The sequence below is a fragment of the Schistocerca americana genome, chromosome 3 (assembly GCF_021461395.2).
Source record: "Schistocerca americana isolate TAMUIC-IGC-003095 chromosome 3, iqSchAmer2.1, whole genome shotgun sequence".
Taxonomy (NCBI): Eukaryota; Metazoa; Arthropoda; class Insecta; order Orthoptera; family Acrididae; genus Schistocerca; species Schistocerca americana.
Genome location: NC_060121.1, coordinates 979,811,907 through 979,830,599, shown reverse-complemented (window position 1 = coordinate 979,830,599; position 18,693 = coordinate 979,811,907). Strand labels below are relative to the sequence as shown.

At 40.8% G+C, this 18,693-nt stretch overlaps 1 protein-coding gene across 1 annotated transcript in view; it reads left to right on the top strand.

The window, feature by feature from the left end:
* LOC124606608 (solute carrier family 22 member 1-like) overlaps positions 1–18,693 on the top strand; it is a 122,416-nt gene that overhangs the window by 16,754 nt on the left and 86,969 nt on the right. Inside the window, exon 2 of the mRNA XM_047138593.1 lies at positions 10,276–10,535. Coding sequence (XP_046994549.1) covers positions 10,276–10,535 — 260 coding nt within the window. The remainder of the gene's footprint in view (positions 1–10,275; positions 10,536–18,693) is intronic.

The window sequence follows — 18,693 nt, the reverse complement described above, 5'->3', positions numbered from 1 at the left end:
ACACAGCTGCGTGCCCACAACGCATTACGTGCAGGTGGTCACTTAACTTTCTTACGGAAATATTTACGACACCAGTTTCCGCTACAGTGACAGTCTCACATAAAAATATTTCACAGGTCAAGAATTAGCGTTGCAAATCTGTAGAAAGAAAATCCTAAAAATATAAGTGTCCAAATAAAATATTCGTCAGTATTGTGATACAGTCACACATATACACACACATTTCATAACTCTTAAAGTACGTTTCTTGGTTTCCAACATCCTTTTCATAAATCAGAGTCCCTAAACACTACTCATTATTCCTTACCTCATTAAACATATACATATTCGTCGACACTTCTTCAATATTTCATCATGAGAAATACGTAGCATAATAAACATTCCTCAACAACATAATACACATCGTCGTCGTAATAATAACATCATAACACTTCAGTCAAATCTCAAAATCGTCGTAACTTCCTCCAATAATTTCTAAGCCTAAAAAAATTCTCTGCTCATGTCAAAAGTGTCAGCTGCCTCAAACGTACTTTAAAAATCATGATCCCATACCAAATACATCATTCAAAGCTCTCATAGTATCACAATGGTTCCGAAAAAATATGAACAGTTTACAAAGTACAGACAAAATACAATTTCGTAAGTGTGAAGTTATCCAACGGTCTAATTACGTAAACATCTGTCACTGCCGTAGTAAAGAAGTTTGTCTCTCTCAGTTAAATGATCAGATAGCTGTGTAATTATGTGTTAGAGAAATATGGTACCGATGTGTAAAGTTGTGTAAGCATATACCATATTAGCTAGGGCTCCTTGTGCTTGCCAAACACATGATACACAAAGTGAGTGTGTACCCCCCTGAGGATAAATGTAATTATACTCCCAGGTGTTACAAATTACAGCAATGGAATGAAATGTATCACGGAAAACTTTCTTTGTAATTCAAAAATCTTTAAAAATAAATGTTTTAAGTACAAAATTAATCACTCAAATACGTGTCCTGTAGCGCTAAATGTGCGTCTTGTTGCAACATAATCTGTGTGGAAGTGTCGTAGTTATCGTCCTCCGAAAGCTAAGTTCTGCATAAGTCAATGTACTTACCTCATAATACACAAAAGTGCAATGCTTTGCGTATAAATGTCTTAGTTATTACGCTTATTGCCGTGATGAGGAAAGTACTGTGCTGTAACGTATTGTTGTGCTACGGAAAAGGCAGTCTCATTGTAGCTATACCACAAAAGTTACTACTAAAACCTGTTTTACTTTCCAGAATAAAACAGAAAACTGTGCAGATATAAAACAGAAACACTACAAAAGCAACATTGTAAATTGTCACTCATTAGTAGCGTCGTGATAAAATCGTGTAACTGTCACATAAACTAACACTGTGTCATCTGGTATCTCACAGAAAGTACTTTAAATCCAGAATATATTTTCAAGTCAACCAAAATGTTGCATTAAATCTCATTAGTAGTACTGGTAAATGTTCGAAATATGTAAGCCTTATAGTCGTTCCATAATCGTGCAACTAACAAGCAAGAATGTACACACACAATAACACTGTGACGTCTGTTCACTATAACAATGCATTCGTCATTTCTGTTTAAATAAGTTCTCTTGATTCTTGATGGGATATTTAACTTCAAACATTGTTGTATGTTAACAGATTCTAAGTCTGACAAAGCATATTAGTAACGTGAAGCGAAAAATTTTATGACAAAGACTAAGTTAAAAAGCAGATTATCTTTCAATAAACGGTTTTACATGTGAAATGTGGTGTAAACCTTTACTCTTCCTAGTGCACAGAGTTTCAACTTCAAAGCAATTATCATGTTGTATACATCGGTAAAGAATGCTAAAATTTTTCTCAAGGCTAGCGTCTTATGTTATTTTTCTCGGAGCCAGCGGGCGCACGCGGCTGCCTGCTGTGCGAGTCATTGTCTGTCTCTTTGTTGGCGCGCGCCGTTATTGGGATTTGGAGACCTAACTTCTACAAATTCACCGTGACGAGAGGGCCCTGCTCTGTTTGAATCCCGCCAGTTCTGATGCAATTCAGGTCTGTCGTTACGATCGTATCGTCTGTCGTCATGTCGGTAGATTCCATAGTTTCTTTCTTGTCGGTCACATGATGGAGAATTTCTCCCTGAATCGTAACTGCGCGCTGAACTGTTGCGTCTAAAGTTATTCTGTCTCCCTTGATAGTATTTATTTTGGTTCCCATATTGTCTGTTTCTCTTATTGTCTCTGTGATAGTCATTACCACGGAGAGGTGATCTTTCCCTGTAGTTATTACTACTCTGCCAACGGTTGTCATACGGGTGGTGTCTGTTTTGGTCACGATTTGTGTTGTGAGAATAGCCTTGTCGTGTCAAGTTATTACTTCTTTCATCGCGGAATTGCGACGGATGTGACCTGTAATTGTTGTGTTCCTGGTTTCGCGTTCTGCGATTGTCAGTGTCAATTTCTAATTCTTGTAAGAGTCCCTGAAATGCTTCAATGTCGTCTTTGCAACGTCCTGCCAAAATAATATGTCGTAAATGTTCAGGCAGTTTGATTAAGCAAATGCGGATGAGTTCTGAGGGGCTGTATGGGTTTGAAAGATACTGATTCTTATGCAACATGTCTTCAAAATATTTCATAAGACTGGAAAATTCAGATTGTTCGAAACGTTTCATCATTATGATGCTATGTTTTACTCGGTCTTGTGTGGCTTGAGACCAATATGCTGAGAGGAAGGCATGGTAAAACTCTCCTTCACTGTGGCAATCGTGAATTACCGATCGCATTCTTACAGCTGGTTCATTCTCCAAGTAGCCACACATAAATTCTAATCTGTGTTCTAACGACCAGTTGGGAGGAAAACAATGCGAGAATTGATGGAGCCATGCTTGTGGATGAATGTCGTTGCCGGAATTCTTAAATGTTTTGAATTTACGTGTAGTAATGAACAGCTTATAGTCAAAATCATCATGTCGGCGAGTCGCATATCGGTCATTGTTAGGTCGTGTCGGTCGTTCCATCTCAAAATTCGGTGCACATTGCCAATTTCTTTCATAATTTCCGAAGTGTCCTGTGTTATTATTTTGTGGTTGTTCCGTATTTCTAAGTCCCTCTTCCCGTATTGGAGCGCGAGTGGCCTCTGAAATACGTAATTCTTGTATTACCTGTGTCAGCTGATCTTGTACTTCCCGGATTTCTCTTTGGTGTTGTGTATTAATTTGATTCTGATTTTGTTTGAATTTCCTAATTTGTTCGTACTCTTCTGTGTCATTAAAGACTACCGGTCTTGCATCAATCAGATTGTCATCTACCTTCGTAGATAAATTAGTGAACTCATCCAAAAGTTCGGCTACTTTCTCCGATAGTGTACTTATTTCTTCAGTGTGTTTTTCTGAACCAAGTTTCAGAGTATCTACTGTGTCCTTAAAGTTTTCCTGAGTTTTTGCAAGTTGCGTAACCGAATCGGTAGATGCAACAGAGTCAAATTTAGCTTGCGAGGTCTCATGATTTTCATGAACAATAACTTGCAGTTCTTTTATGGCTGCTTCGTGATTCTGTAATGCATTTTCATGCCGCGAAAAAATAGGTCGAAAATGCTCACAAATTTGAGTTTTTACGTCATTACAGACTTTTTGACATTTCGATTCAATGTTATGTAACTCAGTAGTTAAATCTTCACGCGTTTGTTCAAGAGTTTGTTCCAATGAGTCTAACTTTTGAAGCTGTTGCTGTGTTTGTCTCTGATTTTGTTCCAGTGTATCTAACTGTTGCTGTGTTTGTCTCTGATTTTGTTCCATTGTGTCTAACTTTTTAAGATTTTGTTCTACTGTGTCTAACTTTTTAAGATTTTGTCCCATTTGTCTCTGATTTTGTTCCATTTGTTGCATTAATTGCAATAATAATGTATTAGTGTCTGGAATCTGTTTCTCTACGCTTTTCAACAGTGCATTTGCACCGGCAACATTCACATTTTGACAAGCAGAAAATGTGTCTTGACTTATTTGAGAAAACGGTGATGACCCAAAACCTGAATCTACAGTATTTGCGAAATCGTGTCGTGTCATTTCGGCTTCCTGAGGCGAGCAATTGCCGACCGATCGATCGATAATGCTTCCCTCTTCACTAATGGTTTCACTGTCCACGCCATTGTTTGCCGCCCGCTCCATTTCCCTATGCACAATTATCAAATTACTACTTTGAACATCAGTTAATTCATTACTCGGTGGCGCTAACATACTGCTTTCATTTTCACTGTCATTTCTCAGTTTACTTTGGAGCCTAGTATAACGTTTTTCACACGCCATTATTGTCACAGTATTTCACACGACAACACAGAAAAACACAATTTGAAGATCAAAAATAAGAGAACACATTAAAATAGCACTGAAAATAATATCTAGTTAATTGCAGCTGCGAAATACTTGGTGCAAATCTACATGCATGCCACAACTGTTTTACTGTACAACAATGAAAGACTGCAACTACAAAGGAGATTTTCTCTACAGTTACGCGCTAGCAATAAACAAAATCTACACTAATTACACAAACTACAAGAAAAAAAAATCTGAAGATTCCATTGAGGTATCCTAGGCTAAGGGTCGACATATGAAATGTCCCCTTAGAACAATTTATACATGACTGTGCTTAAACTGACATAAAATATTTTGTTAGCGCAACGCAATCTGACTTTCAAAATTCCCTACAAAAGAATGGCCCTGACTAACATTAAGCTATACCTTTCACAAATCACTTACCTCAGAAAAATCTTCGCTGCTCAAGCTACTGCAATACAGCGAGCGCCACTACTGCCAGCTAAAGAAAAGATTCAAACTATGGAAGGCACTAACTACTGATAGGGATAGTTAGCAAATGAAAGATATTAATAGAGAACAAACAATATATTTACCTTGATATCATCATATATAAATATAGCAGTTCATGACAAATTTCAAAACTCCGCCATCTCTCTCCCCACATCCACCACTGCTGGCGGCTCACCTCCAACTGCGCAACGCTACGCGCTGTTCACAGTCAGCTGCCTGACACTACAATGGCGAGTATTACAACAATGCAAAGCAGCCACAGACTGCACACAGCACAGCCAGTGATTTTCATACAGAGGTGGCGTTACCAATAAAAAAACCTAAACAGCCTACTTACAAACTGGATCTGCTATAGTGTACAAACAAGACAGGTAATACGGCTGTGACAATACATCCCCTCATCTGCACCCTTAAGCATACCCTCGCATTTTCATCGTTGTTCTATCGATAGTGATGTTGAATTCAGCACACCAACCCGCAACGGTGGTGTCTTTCCAAGCATTACGTCCGCAGGTGCGATATTCATTACCGCATAGTGTCTGATGCCTGTCCTTCATAACAGTTGTTTGAGAGAATCTTGGCAGCATGCAGCACCTTCCAGAAGCACTGATTCAAAGACTTTGTCAGATACTTTCCTAGGACTGAGGAGAATAGAGACATATAGCCGGTGTGAGTGTAGGCATACCATAACTTTTTCGGGTGCTATAGAGATATAAATGGTAACTGCACTCATACAATGTAAGCTTTCACGGCCGATATTGTCTTCACTTAAAACTTCCGGGCTGATTGGCCGTGGTCGAAGTATAAAACTCTCTCCTGACGTTTCGTCTCCGACTGCGGGAGACATCCTCGGAGGTATAGCGGCGAACTGCGAAGAGAACTCGAGGAAGCGCTGAATATATAGGCAGTACAGAGGGCGCCACAGTCGATCACGTGGCGTCGGCTATGAGATTGTCTCTGGTGATGCCAACATTCTCGATTGAAAGTAATCGATCGTCACGCTTGCGGTGCAACGCTGATATCCAAATTTTATCCAGTTTAACACCTTCGTCTTTCCTGTTAAAATTATTACAATGTTTATCAATCTCGATAGCCTCTCTATACAAGCGTGCATAATAATGCGAGGTTTTTATTTCATGATCACCTTCCTGGTAAACATGTTCCGCTACGGCCGATTTATCCGTGTGACCCAAGCGGCAATTCCTCTTATGTTCAACAAGACGGGTGTTCACACTTCTCTTTGTGGTACCGATGTAAACCTGTCCACAACTACAAGGAATTTTATATACCCCCGGTGTAGCCAAAGGGTGTCGTGCATCTTTTGCCGAGCTTAAAAATTCTTTTATTTTCCTAGTGGGTCTGAAAGTAGTTTCCACCCCATACTTGCCTAAAACTTTTCCAATGCGATCTGTGACTTTACTAATGAACGGAAGAAAAACTTTGCCCTTGGGCGACTGTTGTTCGTCGTTGCTCCTGATTCTCTGCCTAGAGCGAAGTGTTCAATCTATATCCTTGCTGGAATAGCCATTCTTCACGAAAGTTGACCGTAGATGTTCAGTCTCACCTTTTAAATAAACCGGTTCACAAAGTTTGTACGCCCTGTCTATCAAAGTTTTCATTACACCCTAACGACGTTGTGTCGTTATTTACCATGATTCCGGTAAACGAAGCTATCTTATGCATAGCGGATATTTTTGCTACCGATATTGTGGCATTATTCCGACACTGCCTCACCACAACCCACTTTCAATACAATAATGACTTTTATGAACAGATTGACGGGGTGTCTATGGGCAGTCCTCCTAGTCCTGCTGTGGCTAACTTATTTATGGAGACTTTTGAACAACGGGCGTTGCAGACTGCCAGTAAGAGACCAGCCAGATGGTATCGCTATGTCGATGACACGTACGTAGTATGGGCACACGGAGAATAAAAGAATTTTTAAGCTCGGCAAAAGATGCACGACACCCTTTGGCTACACCGGGGGTATATAAAATTCCTTGTAGTTGTGGACAGGTTTACATCGGTACCACAAAGAGAAGTGTGAACACCCGTCTTGTTGAACATAAGAGGAATTGCCGCCTGGGTCACACGGATAAATCGGCCGTAGCGGAACATGTTTACCAGGAAGGTGATCATGAAATAAAATTCAGCGAGACAAGCGTCATATCAAAAACCTCGCATTATTATGCACGCTTGTGTAGAGAGGCTATCGAGATTGATAAACATCGTAATAATTTTAACAGGAAAGACGAAGGTGTTAAACTGGATAAAATTTGGATATCAGCGTTGCACCGCAAGCGTGACGATCGATTACTTTCAATCGAGAATGTTGGCATCACCAGAGACAATCTCATAGCCGACGCCACGTGATCGACTGTGGCTCCCTCTGTACTGCCTATATATTCAGCGCTTCCTCGAGTTCTCTTCGCAATTCGCCGCTTTACCTCCGAGGATGTCTCCTGCAGTCGGAGACGAAACGTCAGGAGAGAGTTTTATACTTCGACCACGGCCTATCAGACCGGAAGTTTTAAGTGAAGGTAACTGCACTGTTTGTGTAAAATGTGTACATACTGGAGTGTAATGTTCTGTGGCTTATGTTGGGCATGACCGGAGAAAATAAGTGTGTGTCCTATCATGAGGGATGTATAGATTCAGCACATCCATAGCCGCAAGGTTATGAGAGATTTTTATGTGGAAAATTATGTGCCCTATAGATACTCAGATTCGTTCCAGTACCACAGCCATCAAGAGGAGACATTACTGGTACATCTATCGGTGTCAGACTGCAGAAGCAATCGTAATATTTAATTGTAGTTACACTGGTAAATATGTTCCTGGTTCCCAATATTCTTGTGGGTCTTGTATGTATTTGATGATATGTAGACAACTTTTGTGGGGTTTAACTGTCAATGCAATATGGCGATGTGTACAAAATAGGTTTTTGACACTGAAAGTCTTGTCTGCAGGAAACAATGGGGGGCAGTGCTCCCACACTGGCAGCAGCAGCGGTTTGATGGGTAAATTCAGTGAGAGATGGGCTGTCCCATAAGGATTGCAAGGAAAAATACACCCTGTGCTATTCTGAGAAGCACTGCAACATCTCTCTCGACACTGGACCCGCACCGCAGCTATGTGTCATCGCGGCAGCAATGGTGCCTAGGTGAACATGTGTTTTGACAGGTATTTCTTGGGTGTCATGCATGAAAGAGATGCCGCCTTCTCATGCTTGCGGACCCGAATGGACACCTGTGCGTGGCTCGGCAGTTGATGGCCGTGTCATCACTTTGCGGGGGCTGCCGGTGCACCCTGACCTTGGCGTCACCGTCGGGCAGTGGGATGTGTTTTTTATTAGCGATCTTTTCTTTAAACTATATTCCACTGATTTCATGGACTAATAGGATGCCACGAATTAAAAAAAACTACCCCATACATGTGAAGAATATCGATTTAATTAATTTGCATAAATTTTTTATATCAACATAGTATTAGCAGTACAATAGTGAAGGGGAGGATGTGTGTGAGTGGGCGACATGGAGCAGAACAGCATGTTAAGTGCAGAACACTACGTTAATTTGAATAAGTTTTATATAAAATGCAGTACAATAGTTTAAGGGGGTTGGTGACAAAGAAGAATGCGCCATAAATGACGTTCAAAACCATCTGAAATTCGAAAAGTGTATCAGAAAATGGTGGGAGGACATGAATAATTACTTAATTTGGTATCAAGGGCGGTACAATAGTTTAAGGAAATGAAGGTGACATGGAAAACCACTAAACATAACAATAGGTTAAGTGCTGACAAAGGGACAAACATTAGGTTAAGGCACCGAGAGTACAGTGCTGAACATTAGGTTATGCAATATGTTTGCCCCATCTAATTGCTTCTTACAAGACCTCCTTGTTACCAAACACCAGAGAATGATGAGCAAGAGAAATCCATCCCCCCACAAACTGAATGCTTTGTAAATAAATAATATATCCTTTAATTTCCTGTTATGAGATCCTTCCTCTCCACCAATTTCCATATATTCCATACACTGTAATCGATTTCTGGACAAATTCTTTAACTAAATAAATTAACTACATTCCATACACTGCCATAAATAATTAAATAATATTCTATACATTTTCTAAAGTGTTTAAACAATATTCCACACACTGCAACCGCATTCCCTCCAAATCACCGATCAATTGAGTCTCTTTTCCTGCCGATTTCTGGGAGAGATGTTGGGAGGGGAGGGGGCTTACCAGAGGGGGAGAAGTTAATTAATTGATTAGTTTAATTAAGTAGTCAATCAAATTGATAAGAGTGAGAGGGGCTATCCAATAACTCAGACCTGAAAGTGTACCTGTTGCAGCGAGGGTGAGGTTTCCTGAGGAGGGACGGGAGTTAGAGGGGGCAGGGAAGCAATAGGTTAAGTTCCTGTCAATCAAAATGAAAGATCCTTTTAGTAGAACAATAGGTTAAGTACCTGTCACTCAAAGGAGAACGATAGGTTTGCCCCTGAGTGCATAACTGCCTCTCAGGTAGGCAACCTGCACTAACAAAATGCGCTGATGGCTGCTTTGCTCTACTACTCAAATGTACTGTTCACTAATGAGGTTTCACTTCAACATGCTATAAGTTACTACAGCATTAGGAGACTATTGTAAATGGTGAAGGAGAATTTGTTATTGATGACTGAAGTCTCTGTTATATGTATCTGTTGTGTTCATTAAAGTTACAGAAAAATGCTATGAACTTATGCATCAACCTAATAGCTGCTTGCATGAGGGCCAGAGGTGGACCAACGTGATATTGAAGCATCCAGTTTCTCATGACCTGTTTGCTTGCAGACTGCACATGTACACCATACCTACTAATTTCCATCCCATTTGGATAATTTCTCCGCGGTGCGTCATTTCTTCATTTTCTTTTCTTTTTTTGGTCCTAGAGTGTATTGCTGCACAGTCGTTGTTAATCTCGAAATAGTAACGACATGACACTGAACTCACAGAGCATATACGCTACTGGATGTACTAGTAATATCTCAAACACCCAATACTGACACAAGTTAACCACATGCACATAGGAATTGAATTCAACAAACAAAGAAAGCACGAATTGTAAGAGAAAACAGCAATAAAATGGACTGAGCGATTATACACAAAAATAAAAAACTTAAATAAATAAAACTTATTGAAATATTTCGAAATAAATTAGGGTCAATGAGACTGGTAACTTTTGCTGCTGTGGTAATTGGAAACAGGACCAGATAACTCTACAGACACAAAAAACTATTGCCCACATGCTCTACCAGCAGACTATGGCACTCGCTGCCTGATGCTGCAGGTAAATAACTTTTGTAGGCACAAACAAAAAACAAATGTCTGCCTGTCTTGCTGGGGACTCATTACCGTTCCCTGTCAGTGATGGCGGTAGTAACACCGCTGTTTCGTTATTTACTTTCAGGAGAAGGCTGGAATCCCAGAATGCAATACAAAAACAAAGGCTTCTCCAGCATTCGAGGAGGTCCTGGACGCCATTGGGTCCAGGGGGAAGTTCCAGACGAGGCTGAACATTGTTTTCGTTTGCTTTGCCTCATGCTTCGACCTGATGAGCGTCAACATGTTCTACCTGGCTATGCAGACTCCTGATCACTGGTGCTACGTCCCTGGCAGGGAACTTTCCAACCTTTCAGTTGCGGAGTGGAAGAACCTCACCATACCAAGGTTTGTAGTGGTAAATATTTTAGCTTTCATCGATCGAATGTTCCATCGGTTCTTGTTAGAATCTTTAATACTTTATGGATGAAAACACACACAATACTTGTGTAATATTGTATAGTATTTATTATTTATTTCACAAATCGTTTTTTGCCTTTTATGCAATCATCAGGTACACAGGTATGTGGTGCAGTGAAGTTTTATTGGACATTTTAAACTAGAATATCTGCAGAGTATCTCAATTTCCAGAGGTGAAAAATGTTAACGTTAAGTTTAAGAGTAAAAGAAGAGGGACTGTTTCAGTGTAAGTGCGCTATAAGATTATTTAACTGAGATAAAATAAAGGAAGGAAGACGAACATCTTTCAAGTAAATTAAATTAATGAACATGTGTCCATCACACCAAGCTTAGTACTGAATGACCAGGCGCAGCTCCCTTGCTCGCCACTACTAACTGCAGATGTTCCTCATAACCCCATCCAGGCCACGTGGTAAATTCCACCCCTTACTCACGCACCCCATTTTCCTCTATTTCAGTTACTATAATTTCCTATGTTGTGTGAAAAAATACATTGTGTAATCACATATGACTGGCTCACCTGCTTAATTTCTCTAATACAACTTATCTGTTTGTAATGTAGGAGCTATTAAAGACAAAATTATTTTTTTCAGCCACATCTTTGGAATATGTAAACAAATTTTACTGTTTAATTTATTTTCTTCTATGAACAACTGTTGTAATTTGTATATAGCTAATGTGTAACATGTTTTACCTTGGTTAAATGGTCGTACATCGCATTTACACTGAAATAATCCCTGATGTTTTATTCCTAAACCTAACTTCGGAAATGGAGATGATCTGTAGATGCACTAGTTTAAAGTATTTGATCCAACAAAATTTCACTGTGTCACATACTTTAACTTTGTACCTGATGATCACGTAAAAGCTGAAAACCGGTTTGAGAAATAAATAATGTATGTTGTAGGATATTACACCAACGTTGTGTATATTGTCATTCAAATTTTGGCTTTCATCTACTACAGTTGCCTGTTCATTCCATGGTAGGTGAAACACAGTAAGTACAGCTTATTATAGGTGTGTGTACCGCATAAAATGATAAAAGATGGCACAGACCAATCCTGGTTTAACGTTATCATTCGGAATATGTAGCGTAAACAGAAAACGTTGCACTTTCAATATTAAAAAGTAATATAAGGTTGGCGCAGCTTGCTTACTGAAACACGGGACATGTGCAAAGGGTGCAACTACTTTCAGAATAAGATCTCGGAGAAAAATCTATCAGAAAATCCAGAGAAGTTATGGTTCTATGACACACAGTAAAGGCAACGTTTGGATACAGAGCTTCTGCCCAGTTCTTCACACAAGAATCTAGTGTCAAAAATGAAAACAGCAGACAGAAAGTGGGAACATTAATCTCCAAATTTAAAAATGAGTTCACCCGTAAGGACACTTCTAATGTAACGCTGTCTGACCATCGTACGCACAAAAATAAGCACTACCAGTACTGAAAAGCAGTTTACACCATCCATTGCGAAGACTGCTCCAGAAAAATTTCTATTACAAACAACTTTATGCGGAGGGTAACTATAGCTCAGAGTCATTGTGAATAATAATAACAATACTCAACACTCAATAACCATTCAAATTATCACAAAAATTATAACAATTAAAAAGTCAAGAATAGTGGGGTATTTCCAAAAACCACTGATCTGTATCAAGGTGATTTATTCCTACCCTTTCAAAATTTCACTCAGTGATTTGTATTCTTGGCAGATGAACTAGAAATGCGTCTGACATGAAACCGGTAGCTTCGTATAAAGCACTTTCCATACTGCTATGCGGCTTCTGGAAACACCTTACCGTTCTTGACTTTTTAGTTGTTATAATTTTTATGATAATTCGAATGGTTTTTGAATGGTGACTGTTGTTATTGTTAATCACAAATTGCTATTAGCTTTTACACCGAATATACTGTGGAAAGTGATCCTTTTTATTGCTTATCTGTACCAAGACTCTCTCAGTAACAAAACAGGTGCACAGAATCTATATCTCCATACACACTCTGCAAACCACCGTGAAACGCACGGTTGTACAACATGTTAAGATGTTTATCTTTTCCATTCACGGGAAAGTGATTGCTGAGTTGTCTCTATGCTCGCTGTAATTAGTCTTCGAAGTACAAAATATGTAGGAGGTATGGTACATTCCTTGGTTTGTCGGTAAATAATAGTTCTTGAAACTTAGTAAATAGGATGTAGAGGTATAGTTGGCTTTTATCTTGAAGCATTTTGTAAGCGGCCTGTGATGGGGGAGGGGCTGGGTTGCGTGGGAGGGGTGGTGGAGCTAAACACAGACAATCCCTCATACGACTATACACCACGTTACGTAGGACATGCACATCGCCACAATATTCTATGACCGAGCGAGTAGACCTCACGTACCTATCTCCTGTCTGCACTTGTTCCCTTTTTGTTCCAACCACCAACTAAAGATGGATCTGATATGTTTCTTTACTAATTAGCTGCGGGTTGAGGGAGCATACAATACACATAGCTTGAACCACAAACATCTGGTAAACGCTCACATTTGTTCCACCAGTGCAATGTGGGCTGCACTGATCACACAAAAGGTGCAAATATGTGCGTGCATGACAACTCGCACTTTTCGGAGAGTAATTTCTCGGCTTCTGTTGGTCACAGAGACAAGGGGTCAAGTGTTCTGGATAGCCTTAAGCCTAGAGACCATTTGTATACTTTGGGAATAACGGACATGCTGTCCCTTCTTGTTTCTCTTTCCGGTTTGGCCATTTGAGGACAACGTTAATTCGCGTCAAGTATCTTTTCTTCTGGGCTATCTCATTGTCCAATATTCTTTCATTCTCGTGCTTTGCAACCTTCTTCGCTCTTCTGACTTTGCTGTGGGTCTAGTTTCGTCTTCGAAACCTGTGAAAGCCTAGATTTTTTATTTAAAAATTACTCTTTTGTATTATCTGTTTCCTGTATTCCCATTTCTTCTAGACGCCTTTGCACCTCTTGGACCCAGTGTACTTTGGTTCTCTTGTCCACCAGAAAATTATTTGCTGTGTTAACCTCCCATGGTCCATTCTGAGGATGTGTCCAAAGATCAGAATCCTCCTTTCGCTGCTGATGTCCGAGATTCTCTCTACCTTGGTGTATAGTTCATGGTTCTCTCGTCTTCTAAATTGACTACCTTGTGTTCTTCGAGGTCGCACTGTTCTCCTGAGAATGTTTCGTTCCACGCGTTCTAGTCTCTTACGTACTCCTGTTCTTACTAGGATAAGAATTTCTGCTTCATGTAAGACTATTCTACAGTACAGAGTCAAAATTTAAACAATACACATTTCCTCCAGCCCTGGAAAACTGAACATATCGGGTGGTTCTTATACATTAGGTGTGGTCTAGGGTGGACCTTAAGAGGCTTAGAAAGCACTATTTGTTCATGGGCAGTTCCTGAGAAAACCTAAAAGAAAAAAAAAAAAAGATTTTTGAGTGTCAAAAGCACCAATTGTGGCGATATCGACTTCCATAATTTCTATTAATGGCAAATAGTCGAAATTTTTATCATATGTTTTTAAGATGATGTTATTCAGAACCTTGCAGTTTTCTTCAGTATCACTAACCATTAGCAAGATTCAGAGATTCAAAGTTACCGTACTTGCGCTTGTAAAATATGGAGGTAATATCTTTTGTGAGGCATAAATGTAGCTTTAACTCACGTAGTTAACACATGGAAAAAAACTCTAGGATCACCACAAGGGTTCTGAGGTCACAAAACAATGTTTTTAGCCAGCATTTTTCCGCCAACAAAACTTTGTGACGCCTCGTCTCAGGAAAAACAACACTTCACGCCTGTACAAATACGCCCAAAGTGTTACTGCAATGACAAAAATTGGCTGAAAAGAAAACCCCGAAACATTGCAAGTAAAATATTTCTAATAACATTTTTTCTATTTTAAGATACCATGAGCCAGACATTTCGGTGATCTGCTATAAATGCGCAAAGAATCCAAGAAAAATGTCAAACTATTTTGTGTTAAACTTATATCATGCTTTCTCATTGTCTATATGTGTCAAAGTATCTAAATTTGTCGAATTACACACATCAAAAAAAGTTTTCATCACCTCGGTTCCCAGAGTTCCACAACCTGTACAGAAAATTGGAATAGAGGTCAACATAAACATCATGTCCGCCCTTTTTATTGCTCATTAAAACCACACATTGCATGTTGTACTACCATACAGCGAGAGCTTCAGAGGTGGTGGTTCAGATTGCTGTACACACAGATACCTCTAATACCCAGTAGCACGTCCTCTATCATTGATGCAAGTCTGTATTCGTTGTGGCATACTATCCAAAAGTTCATCAAGGCTCTGTTGGTCAAAATTGTCCCAATCCTCAACGGCGATTCGGTGTAGATCCCTCAGAGTGGTTGATGAGTCACGTCGTCCATAAACAGCCCTTTTACATCTATCTATCCCAGGCATGTTCGATAGGGTTCATGTCTGGAGAACTTGCTGGTCACTCTAGTTCGGCGATGTAGTTATCCAGAAGGAAGTCATTCACATGACGTGCATGACGGGGGCTCGAATTGTCGTCCATGAAGACGAATGCCTCGCCAGTATGCTGCTGATAAGGCTGCACTATCCGTCGGAGGGTGGTATACACGTATCGTAGAGCCGTTATAGTGCCTTCCATGACCACCAGCGGCGTACGTCGGCCACACATAATGCCACCCCAAGACAGCAGGAAACCTCCACCTTGCTGCACTCGCTGGACAGTGTGTCTAAGACGTCCAGCCTCAACAGGTTGCCTCCAAACACGTCTCCGACGATTGTCTGGTTGAAGGATATGCGACACTTATCGGTGAAGAGACCGTGCTGCCAATCCTGAACGGTCCATGTTGTTGGGCCCACCTGTACCGCGCTGCGTGGTGCCGTGATTGCAAGGGTGGACCTCGCCATGGACGTCGGGAGTGAATTTCCGCACGACGTTCTGTGGCTGCACGAAAAGCATTATTTAACACGGCGGCATTGCTCTCAGGGTTCCTCCGAGCCATAATTCGTAGGTAGTGGTCATCGACTGCAGTAGTAGCCCTCGGGCAGCCTGAGCGAGGCATGTCATCGACAGTTCCTGTTTCTGTGTATGTCCTCCATGTTCGAACAACATCGCTTTGGTTCACTCCGAGATGTCTGGACACTTCCATTGTTGACAGCCCTTCCTGGCAGAAAGTAACAATGCGGACGCGATCGAACCGCGGTATTGGCCGTCTAGGCGTGGTTGAACTATAGGCAACACGAGCCGGGTACCTCCTTCCTGGTGGAATGACTGGAACTGATCGGCTGTCGGACCCCCTGCGCCTAGTAGGCGCTGCTCATGCGTGCTTGTTTACATCTTTGGACGGGTTTAGTGGCATCTTTGAACAGTCAAAGGGACTGTGTCTGTGATACAATATCCACAGTCAACGTCTATTTTCAGGAGTTCTGGGAACCAGGGTGATGCAAAGCTTTTTGTTGTGTGTCTATCAGTGAACTGTCAAAGGTTCACTGACCTCTGGAACTGGTTTTATATAACCAGCATACCTTGCTCTAACAAGGAATAGAAGAGTGCTATCGGGGAAATACTCCTGTCGGAGCACAAACGAGGCGGCTATGTTCCTCTTTAAAAGACTTTGACAGAAGATGTGCGGTACCAGTCACCTCAAACGTCATTCCGCCCTCCTCATCAAAAAGTTTGGCATGCTGACATATTCGCGATTTTTTGTGCTGAAACAGAGTAGCAGGCAAACAGTGACGGTGGAAGAGAGACGAGACAGTGTCGGTGGGAGAGAAAGAGAGAGGAGCCAGTAACGGTGGGAAAGAGAAAGTGGTAGTGTAAGAGAAAGAGAGGTGGATGAAGACAATAACAGTGGCGTCAAAAGAGAGAGGAGAGAGGCAGTGTCAGTAAAAACAGAAAGCGATAGAAGCAGTGGGAGAAGAAGAGAAAGAAGACACTGGAAATGAAAAATACAGATGAGCGGAGACCATACATAGGCCTGGGGATCTGAACACTTTCAGACCAGCGGACTTTTAACACGTATCTATGGGCGACGGCGCATTTTGGACCGAAATTTTAAACACGTTAGTATAGGGTTTCGTTAGACCCCTGAAATTATTGAGCTGTCGGAGTATGGCGGGGACAGTTGCAGGGAGAAAGAAAGAAAAATGGAGACAGTGTAACTGATGATGATGATGATGATTTTTGGTTTGTGGGGCGCTCAACTGTGTGGTTATCAGCGCCTGTACAAATTCCCAATCTTTACTCAGTCCAGTCTCGCCACTTGTATGAATGATGATGAAATGATGAGGACAACACAAACAGCCAGTCCCCGGGCGGAGAAAATCCCCAACTCTTCCGGGAATCTAACCTGGGACCCCGTGATCGAGCAACGCTAGCCACTAGACCACGAGCTGCGGACAGTGTAACTGCGTGAGGAGACAGTGGCAGCAGGGTATACTGTAAACCAATGGGTGAAAAGGGAGACAATGTGAGAGACGTATGTAGACTGTGGCAGTGAGAGGGAGATGCTGAGTATGAAGGCTTAACTTTAAAGAGAGACTGTGTAAGACGATTTAGAACGCTCTGTGTTAAAAGAGCGCGAAAACGTCCACATGCCAAAATGTTTGGCGTGGAAAACGGAATGAGGATTGAGGTAATTGGTTTCCCACTTTTCTGTCAGAGTGTTTTAAAGAGGATCGTATTCGTCTTTTCTTGTGCTCCGACAGGAGCGTTTACGTAATTACTATTTCTGCCACACGGTGTACTTGCAGTACAGTATACCCTATAGTTGTACTGCACAGCCTCTCTATTCGACTACTGGTTCTGTAAACAAGCAAAATCGCTGTCGACACATTTCTCGCCTTTAATGTTAATTCATCCAAAGTGTTCAACTAACGTTTTTTACGAGTTCACACACAACCGTTTCGCGGCGTGGCTGGCTGTTGATTTATCGATGCGATATGCGAACGCAAGTGTCCACTCGTAAAATTCAGTTACACAGATGACAAGTTCGCCTCAATCAGAATAATCACCGAATCAGGATCAAGGCATGCTTGTTGATTCCGTAACAGTGGCGACGCGGCTGGCTGTTACCTTGACGATGTGGCACAGGACTGTGCAACTTGCACCTTTCATAATACTTCGCTGGTACTGTTGAAAAAACTGTAAAACACACGGCCTTTACGGTGAAAGCCTTGACCATATCTCACCAAAGTGCTGGAATTTCCGTTTTCGCACGCCACGACTCCGGCACTATGTGTAGCGTCTACCGCTAAGGCACTAACTAAAGCACTGTATAGTATAAACTAGACAATCCACCATTTTGAATACCACGTTGAAGGTGCTCGTTTAAAACTCTAATTTTAAATTCATCAAATGTACATTCCTTGCGCAGATAATATTACAGCGTAGTAAATGTATTCGCTCAGATTTGACTTTAAGAGGCAAGCAAATTAAAGTAGGCGATTAGACGAGTATTTCGAGATATGATACATTCACTTACGTTCCACGCAAATCATACGTTGCTCTACTACATATTTACCAAATACTGTTGAAATACGTCTCCAGTATCGTATTTTCTGGTTTATATGTTGTATATCCACGTCTAAGTTTACGCTAAGTAAGAGTTGCATTCGTAAACAGTTACGGAATAACGTTAAAATGGAACACAACAGGCATAAAATTCTAGTGTCTGATTCCACTCGTCAGCTTTGAGCAATGACGTCATACCAGAGGCAAGGATGCTAGACAAAGGCAATGTTTGAAAGCAGCGGATGATATTCCTAAACAAAGAAATGTAGCATACGATAAAATCAGTCACAGTTCACGCTGTTATTTAGTTACGCGCGAATTACATCGAAACGAACTGGAGATAATAGAGGTAAATAAGAGCAAACCCAAAGAGAAATATTTATGCTTGAAATAAATTACCGTCGTAATTTATGCGAGAAAGAAAAACACAGAGAACCTTTAAATAAAATTCATTAACCATAGCGCGTGATGAAGTCGTAATATTATAAAATGGCGTTAATTTATAACAATAATTATTAAATCAAAGGGGACTACAACTGGCAAGTGGGGGTTTTGG